The sequence below is a fragment of the Trachymyrmex cornetzi genome, unplaced genomic scaffold (genome assembly GCF_001594075.2).
Source record: "Trachymyrmex cornetzi isolate Tcor2-1 unplaced genomic scaffold, Tcor1.1 scaffold1462, whole genome shotgun sequence".
Taxonomy (NCBI): Eukaryota; Metazoa; Arthropoda; class Insecta; order Hymenoptera; family Formicidae; genus Trachymyrmex; species Trachymyrmex cornetzi.
In genome coordinates, this window is record NW_017296051.1 from 350,135 (window position 1) to 359,942 (window position 9,808).

The following is a 9,808-nucleotide window of genomic DNA, read 5'->3' on the forward strand; positions in this document are numbered from 1 at the left end:
AGCGTTAGTTAGTTGAAAAGAATATAGAAGAACAACGTCATCAGCGTACATGAACAATTTAGATTTGAGCAGGACAGAGGCGAGGTCAGCTGTGAAAAGAGTGAAAAGCAGGGGACCAAGAATGGAACCTTGCGGAACACCAGATGGAATCTTACGATAGCAGGAGAAGGAAGGAGAAGGATTATAAAGAAGGACACATTGAGAGCGATCTGTAAGGAATATGCGCAGTTGTATCATTATTTTTATCATTTTTTATGTTATGTTTTGTGTTGTATTTCAGTTTATATAAAACATGAAGATATTCAGTGGAAAAAAAACTGTGATTATAAATACACATGAATATACGCAACGAATACGCACGTCAAAATTAGAATAGGAAAATATACTCATAAACAACGAAATAAATGTCAGTGTTTTTAATGGTTTTGAACGTAATAAATGCTTGTTACGATACAAATTAGATACAAACACGTTATAACGCAGTGAGAGCCGTCTTTAGAACGAAATAACAATTTTTATTTACCACGTGCGTCGCAATATACACTTTTAAAATAAGTACTAAATTTTAATAAATATTTGCTCGAGTAGTTTTAAGTAAATATGTACTAAATATAAACATATACCTATTTAATATAAAAACTATTAATTTAATTATTATTTTTTTGTTGATTGAATATTTATTTAATGTAAGTAAATGTTTACTTAAGCACTATTCAAAGAAATATGTATTACACTGAAAAAAATATAGTCAATTTTAATAAATATTTAGTTGAATACTGCCAACTAAATATTTATTAAATATAAAGATATATTTATTTGATATACAAGAAATGTTAATTTGATTTAACAATCATTATTTTTACTGAACAAATATTTATTTACTGTAAGTAAATGTTTAGTGTTGCAGTGTATTGAACTAAACTAAATATTTATTAAAATTGACTATATTTTTTTCTCAGTGTACGATTTAGTGGACCTTTTAGTGTACGTAATATAGATCCGCGAGAAAAACTCATGGGAGAAAAAGATCTTGACATTTTAAAACGACCTACGCCTGCCCACGCGGCCGGTCAGATGGTTTCAGAGTGGCGCCAAGTTAACGTACAGACATCACGTCCGATTTGACATTTGCCGGAGGTAGGAGGAGCCGGCTTGAATTATCTTCTGACAAAAGGCGACACGGCGATGGCCGCGGGGGTCATAAACGCGGTATGAAACACTCGCAATAACCGTCGGGAGGACGAGTGCCATCCGACGTGCGGATCCAGTTCGTCAAGTCCGATGCACTCTCACGTCTCCGTCGCCACCCTTTTTCCTCTCGCGGTCGCGCAAAGTGGAGATCTGTGTTTCCGCGGTTCCTCGCCTCGGAGCCGAGATAGCGGATTTTCACCAGCAAAAAATATTTTATGCCAACGCCTGTTCCACACGTCCGAGAACGTGCGACGGTATTTCTGTACTTGCGACCGCGCGAGAATATTCTTCACGTAGGGAACGAGAGAGAGAGAGAGAGAGAGAGAGAGAGAGAGAGAGAGAGAGAATCATATAAATATACTTATATAGACAGTATATTTCTACGATACCTGCCTCGTGCGTCTGTCGTCCTTAAGCCGCCACTTCCTGACTTTGCACTTAAATCGCGGAAAGAAGGATTTTCTCACGTTATATCGTACCTTCATGTCTCCCGTGATGTGGATTTCTTAGAAGAAAGTACCGGGAATCGTGAGCAAGATCTACAAGTGCGGACACGTTGGAGGTTTTATTACACACTTTTATATCGCAATTGCAGCTAGTACACTTCCTTCGTAACTCGTTCATATTTATCGGCCCTATGTTTCTACCCCCTTTTTTCTTTTCAATATTCCCGTGCGTATATCGTACGGTCGCAAACCACCTGGTTGGAATTCTAGAAGAAAAAGACATATCCGTGACCCTTTGGAGAGGGCACCCCCGACGATTGCATTCTAACAGTACCATGGCAAATTGTATGCGTTGATTGCAAAGCGCGTGGCGTCTAAAAATAACGTACGCCGCATAGCTTATGAATGATTAACTGCGCGAATGTCAAGAAACTTCGAAAGCTGGCCTGACGACGAGTAAACACGCGGTGCAGCGATGGTTAAAATTTTATTCGAAGTCGTCGACCCTTTCTAGTCGCATCAAGCCGCATTTGATATTTCCCAAGTCATCGTCGCAGGCGCGCAAATTTCTCCCTCCTCCGCCATCTACTCATGTCAATTAACTCAGTCGTCGAGTTCGCGGACCTTCCGCCATTCTTGCCGTCCGCGAAGATTGACATTTATTTGCAACCACGAATAAACGCACATAAACGCTCCCGTGGCTGTCTATTTCAGATCGTTTTTCGTCCGCTTCTCTCCCCGCTTCTTGGCGTCGTCGCTTTCATCTTCCGAGTTTAGCTCGTCCCTTCGCGCGACTCGTCCAATATCCACTGTTTTTACACTCCATCGATTAAACGAGATAATAACTTCGCGATTCCTGCTCCTCTTCATTGTGGACTCGCGCTATAAATGTGTAGAAACGCGAAATCTCAGCAGAATCACTGCTCGTCGCAATTTATCTTATAATTAGCGCGGAACGCGACGTTGATTATTCTCCTTTAATGGTTCTCATCACACATTTTATACAGCTGTGGAAAAACCGTATTATTTACGAAGACGTGCGAAATACGATCAACGTGCAAAAACGCTTGAGCCATCAATTAAAGTTGTAACCGATGGGGTAACCGTTGAAATATTGTCCCGCAGATTACATGATTTCATACGATTTCATCTAATTACAAATAATTTTTTTCACTACATATGAAGTGATTTGATAAAAAATATGCGATTTTATTTAATCAATTTTAATATTATACAATAATTTCTCGTGGTTGCATACGTAATTATCAGATTATACGTAGAGTTTTCATATGAATTTTATAATGATTTCGACGAGGGGGTAACCACTTAACGTAATCTTGGGACAGAGTCCTCGAAATCATTATAAAATTCATATGAAATCCCTACGTATAATCCGATAATTATATATGCAACCACGAGAAATTATTGTATAATATTAAAATTAATTAAATAAAATCGTATATTTTATCAAATTCCTTCATATGTAGTGAAAAAAATTATTTGTAATCAGATGAAATCATATGAAATCATGTAATCAGCGGGACAATATTTTAGCTAGTGGTTACCCCCTCGGATTTCGAGGACTCTATCCCAAGATTACATTAAGTAGTTACCCCCTCGGTTGTAACCGTCCGTAATATAAACGGCAAAAAAAACGTGATTCTTATCTATTGCAATTGGAAAATGGAATTTTCTCACATATGTACAGATCTTGTAACGACTTCGTTCGGTCTGTTTGCTCGGAAGAGAGCCAAAAAGGAAGAAGCCACGCATGACGATCGCTGGAATCGCGCGTTCCCTTTCCCGCTTTCTCGATCCTAGATAATGGACATCTTCCTTCGAGTCTTTTGTTGGGCCGTTGCCTCTCCTGAAACTCTCGCGTTTCCCTCAGTTTCTCTTCCGCGCATTCTCATTTGTTCTCCCGTTCCTTCTCCTTATTGTCTCGCGTTACACACCCGGGCCGGACCACCGTGCACAGAATGGCACAGAACAGTGCAGCGGGATTCAATATTTACGGAGCTTCCATGTGTGGACCCATTCCACCTCGTTCATTCGCACTCCACGCTCCCCGCTTCCCGTAGGAATTCTCTCCCGGTTATTGTTGCTCGCCGTGCGCTCGTAATATTGACCCTCGTGCAAATTATATCGTACTTTTCCACATCCAGTCGATACATCCCACTTCCGGTCGCGCTTTGTCCGATGCGCGACAGCTGTCATGGTCGATCGTATCGCATTCATTCGGTAACGTTTTCAAACCTTCCTCGTTTATTCACATCGCTCGCTCGTGATCTGAAATTTTCGCGCGGACACGCCAGCGAAGGTATAATATCGCGTATAGCGCTTCTACGGGCGGAGGCTTCGACGGAAGCGTAATATTACCTCGTTTATAAAACAGGATCCCTCGCGCCTCACCATGGAAACAAGACGCATTTAGTCTGTATCTCCTGAGGTTGTAATTATTTCGCACTTAAGCTTTAACTGTGTCTCTGTCACTTATTTTATAATTTCCATCAATTATGTTCTCTTTCGAGAAAAACAAGAAAATGGCATTCTGTGCGCAAGTAATGCTAAAGAATACAAGAAAATATAACGACAAATATATGTACACAAAATGGAGAATAATTTTTATAAACAATATTAAGCAACGTATCTTTTTAAGACCATAATGTGAATACGCAACAAATAGGAAATTAAGGTCCTGAATGGTCAAACTAGATCTTTAGTACTTAAATGGTTGTTTTTATTTTCTCTTTTTTTTCATTTCTGTGAGATTCCCAATCCGCTACAATTATTCAAATACGCGAGAAAAATTTGTTTCTCAAACGATTACTTAAATTGCTCTATATTCCGTTTATGCTTACACGGAGAGGATTTTCTCTTAGAATTTAGCCTGAAAATCATGATAATAGTGGGACAACATAGTATTTCAAAGAAATGGAGAGGATTTTCTCTTAGAATTTAGCCTGAAAATCATGATAATAGTGGTACAACATAGTATTTCAAAGAATTGTATATGAGTTTCTTTAATTTACTAATATGTGTCATAATAAGATATGTAATATATTTTATTAATTTTACTAAAGGGTATAGTAAAATTTCAACATTCTAAAATATGTTACGCTGTTTATGATTCTTTATTATTTTAAAAGAATAGATGCTAAGTCATGAATATATAAAATAGCTTATACAATTTTTACCATACAGCATGATATTTTTTATCTGATTTAGTCGCTTATACAATTTTTACCTTACAGCATGATATTTTTTATCTGATTTAGTCGCTTATAATTTTACCATGTAACATAGTAATTGATCGACTGTAATCGATATTTATCGGTTATTTTCGTTGTCGAGTGTGTCTCTAGCTACGCTAGAACTTACTCACTTCAAAACATTTTACAATCTGCATTATAATAATTTTTACTACATCATTTATAAAAAGTCTCTTGTATATTTCAAAAAATCTATTGTTACTGATAATATTTTATTATTGTCAAGTTGTCCCAAGCTTATTATCGAACATGATAAAATTTGTAATGAATTTTGCGGTAAAAAATAACGAAAAATTCTCTCCGTGTAGGCTTTACACAAGGCTGGAATAAAGGCATACAGATCAGTTTAGATCCCCTCTTGATCAAATCTTTTCACCGCTCATTTATGATATCATCACCCTGCACTGTTAAAGCTATAAGACTCGTAATTGAAACGACATATCACGCGTTTTAGTCTTTACTGCTGCTATTTCAATTTCTGTCTGCTCGCCGACACTCTCGCGACTCGAGAGTTATCAAATTGTCTTCACAGAAGACAACTCCAGCCATGTCTGTCGGAAAAAAAAAAAAATAGACGGGATTCCAAATTATTCTCAACATCATTCTCATCGTTCCTGTCTCTCATTCCCTCCCGGTTTCTTCCTCTCAGACGTTATTTTCGATGCTCGTTCATTTCCCCTCCGGGGCCTCTCCGCGAGTTCGCGCTCGCGACAGCCGAGTGACTGCACGCGGTCCGTTCATAATAATTAGCAACGCCAACGAAAATAGAATTCTCGGTGACTGCGACCGATGTGGTGCGTCAGGATAACGCCACGCCGGCCGGCTCGCACGCGAAGCGACATTACGACGCCATAATTCTGCGATACCGCCCGGTGTACGGACTGTACGGTGCTACGGGCCGCGAATATTCTGACAGGACGCATTAATAACGCTTTGACTTTGGGGTTCCCCTGTGACGGAACGCATACATTATATCAGGATTGTTACAAAACTGGAAATCAGAGAAATATTAGGGAAAAGTTGGAGAATTTTGCAATATTTTATGGAAAATTAAAATTTTTGGCTTTTTAAATGCAAGCAGTATCAGCAACATTAATAGTAATTTACATTGCTATGTTGAATTGCTCTCTCAACGAAATATTCGACGATCTTCAAATCAAAATGAAAATACAAAACAAATTTTAATATTATTCTATAACAGTAATAAGGCTCAATAAATTCAAAAAACCGAAAGAAAAAAGGGCTACGAGCCTAAGATTAAAGGGTTATAAATTAAAATTTCAAACCGTGAAACATTTTGTCTGGAAATTAAGGAAAAGTCGTGAAATTTTACAATGAGAAATTTGTGGCAACCCTGCATATGTGATGCACAGTACATCGAATGCTGCCAGTGTGAAGGTGCATTCATTCGCGAGGCTCATATGAATCGTTTAATAACGGATAATAATCCAACAATAAGCGAGACTTTTCTAGTGCTTGTTTCGCAATAATCCACGAATAATAGCGGATTTCGCTTTTCTACATTTCGACACGGAAATCGGCGGGACGAATCGAGCCATATTTTGTACACCGACAAAAAGAGGGAGAGACGAAAGCTTCTCGAAAAGTCAACAGTTAAACGTCAATGAGGAAAGCGAGAATTTATAATCGCGTATTATTTGATCGCCTATTATTTATAACGAGACAAAGCGCAGTCTCGCATATCAAATAAACAATGTCAATTAATCGTGTACCATTTACATTCATTACGCACGTCATATGTTGCGAAGCGTACGATTGCTTTATTGACCATCGGGGAGAGAGTCTCATAGCGCGATAAATAATTTCTTGCAATATCGCATTCAGCGACGTCGCTAGCACAACGATCATAACGTAAACAATAGCGAAATATCAACCGGGCTATTATAATCAATTGTACTCATGATCTTTTGTGCCTGCGGCTTCTCTGGTTTACACGTCCGTACTAACCGATTGTTTAAGTGAAATTACAGAGACGTACTTCTTCACATTCTTAACCTTCTTATGTTAATTATAGCACACACTTGTGTTTTTGCACGCTTGATACTGGGGTCTCTGGGACCCCATCCATATTTGTTAACATAACTTTCTTAAAAATGAATATATTTCAATTAATTTTTTTTATCGATGGAGAATTGATTAACCTTTAGATAGCCGGTATTTTTTCATTAAAATAGTAATTCTTTTTTCTCAAAAATTTTGCTATATAAGTAACACGCGCAAAATTTCGAGATTTGTGTAGAGTCACAAAAGTGACTTTCCCAGCCGGGAACATACGATCAAATGTAAAAAATGTTTATTTTCTCAAAAATAGTGTATTTTGGAGGTTTTTGGTATCGCTAATTCCAATTCTGAACATAGATTTATACAATTTTGAGCCCTAAGCGCAATATTGACAACATAAATGAATATAAATTAACGTATAGACTCATGCAGAGAACTTTTCTTTAGCATTACCCAGAGTTAACGACATGGACGTAAAAAATTTGTAGCTCCTTTTTTACTTTTCTTTTTTGTGTGATTTTTAAATTAATTTTTTGTAATTTTTTTTAATTTTTATTTTATTTGTTATGTATTTTAATTTTTTTGTATATTTTTCAGTATACTTATATATTTTTATATATTTTGGGCAACATGTATACAATTATGTTTAATACAATATTAATATTGAAAATACCTCCAAAAACGATGATATTTTAAACCACACTCAAAAGCCACAAGAGTGGCTTTCCCGGTTGTCTAAGGAACAAGCCCATAATGTGTAAAAGTCGATAAAATTAAGAAACTTCGAGATATATAGGTTTACTTATACGGAGAGTTACACGAAGAACGAAATGGTCGTAATGGGGTCCCATGAATGGTCTCCGTTCACCAGGAAATCAGCGATTGCACTTTGCGCCGACGACTCGTCCGCAGTCGTAAACGGTACTGCGTCTCTTCCGCTTTACTTCTTCTCCTTGAACAAATTGACAAGCTTTGCACACAATGTAACTCCGTACATCTGTGATTCAAAGAAAAAGAAAAATTTAGAAACGCGAAAAAATCTTGATTTAAAAAGGTGCGCTAGGATCCCGGAGATCCCAGTGTGTGTAGCTAGGATTAAGGTGAAATTTCAGAATTGAATCCGACCCAACGCTGTTTTGTTCATATTTCATCTGACCAATATAATAAATGGATAAAAAAAATAAATATAATAATATATATGTTATATATATTATAAAATTTCTTTCTCTGTTAAACAATGCATGAGTTCTGCAAAATAAACGAAGCCATATCCGATCCCTCTTATCATAGCAGGGATAATTTTACTTTAATTGTATCATTTATCATCGTCATATTATCTTTAAAATTCTCGAGAATTTTAAATATAGAACGTAGATAGTTATAAGTACGCTATCTTGGAATTCCAAGTAAACATTTCTTATTTTCTTAAAAGAATTTCCTGTTTATACATCTTGCATTTAAGTCGTTCTGTTAATTTCTACTTTCAGAGCGACGTTAGGCCGCATATGCATGAAGCTGGTGATCGTGATGGGTGTTACCTGGGTGGCCGACGTTGTCTCATGGGCTGTCGGCGGACCGCAATACATCTGGTACTTCACCGATCTGATAAACGCCTTCCAAGGAGTACTGATTTTTGCAGCGGTTGGCTGCCAGCCGCAAGTTCGAGCCGCACTGAAGAGATTCGTCAGCAGGAACCCGCAAACCAACGCCGGGAGACAGGGTAACGGTCACAGCACAACCAGCCACGGGATGCCTAGCATGGGCGACAGTGTGACGCAAAATCCGAGCACTAAAACTGCACCGTTGGAAACCATCTGCTAAAATGGTTCTCCCTCCGAGTCGATCTTTCGGCACTTAAAAATCTCTCATCAGTGATCGTTGGTGAAAATCGTCGAATACACTTGTCATTGCGCTTGGTCGGCCGATAAGAGCGATGAGAGCAATCCGATTTGAATCCGGGATTGAACCTACCGAGAGGTCGTCTCGCGGCTGCAATTCGTTGTTCGGAGAAGTTTCCATCGCGGAAAACTTATACGGAGAGTTACACGGAGAACAAAATGGTCGTAATGGGGTCCCATGAATAGTCTCCGTTCACCAGGAAATCAGCGATTTGTGCCGACGACTCGTCCGCAGTCGTAAACGGTACTGCGTCTCTTCCGCTTTACTTCTTCTCCTTGAACAAGTTGACAAGCTTTGCGCACAATGTAACTTCGTACATCGGTGATACAAACCGAAGCGTCTCTATATAATAACGTCGGACTAATCGACCATAGGATATTTCCGCAGGATCGATTGGACAAGAAGTTTTCTGTCGTTGACCTGCTAAAAGGTCGAGAAACTTTTGCTGAAAATGTTTTCTTATTGACATTTCCCAGATAATATCAGGGACCCGGACCAAAAGGTTTTTTCGATTCAGTTCCGGTTCCGGTTTAATAAAATATCAAATAAATGTTCCGGTTTTTTTTTACCAGTAAAGAAAACCGAAACCGTAAAAATTACGGTTTTTTAACGGTTTTGTGTTTTCGGTTCTACTTACTTTATTTTATTTATTCCTTAAATTTGTTCTATTAAAAAGAAGGAGGGGAGGGAGGGAGAGGATGAGGGGGAGGGAGAGGGGGGGGTCATCCGTTTAATCTAAAGAGCCTAGTCGAAAAGAGGCGTCACAATTGATCACGTGAATAAAAATTACTCTGAATAAAAATTACGTAAACATTATTTTAGGCATATTTCTCTCAGTCCTTTCTTACTTATTTCTTATAGATAGATCTTACTTATTACATAAAGTCTATACAGGGTGGTCCGTTTTAATCTATCGATGCGAATATCTCGGAAAGTACGCATCTGATTGAAAAGTTGTAAAGGGAAAATTTGTTTGTT

At 38.1% G+C, this 9,808-nt stretch overlaps 1 protein-coding gene across 1 annotated transcript in view; it reads left to right on the top strand.

The window, feature by feature from the left end:
* Positions 1-8,815, top strand: part of mthl1 (adhesion G-protein coupled receptor methuselah-like 1) — a 188,043-nt gene extending 179,228 nt beyond the window's left edge. Inside the window, exon 7 of the mRNA XM_018501985.1 lies at positions 8,419-8,815. Coding sequence (XP_018357487.1) covers positions 8,419-8,752 — 334 coding nt within the window. The 3' untranslated portion in view covers positions 8,753-8,815. The remainder of the gene's footprint in view (positions 1-8,418) is intronic.
* The last annotated feature ends 993 nt before the right edge of the window (positions 8,816-9,808 follow it).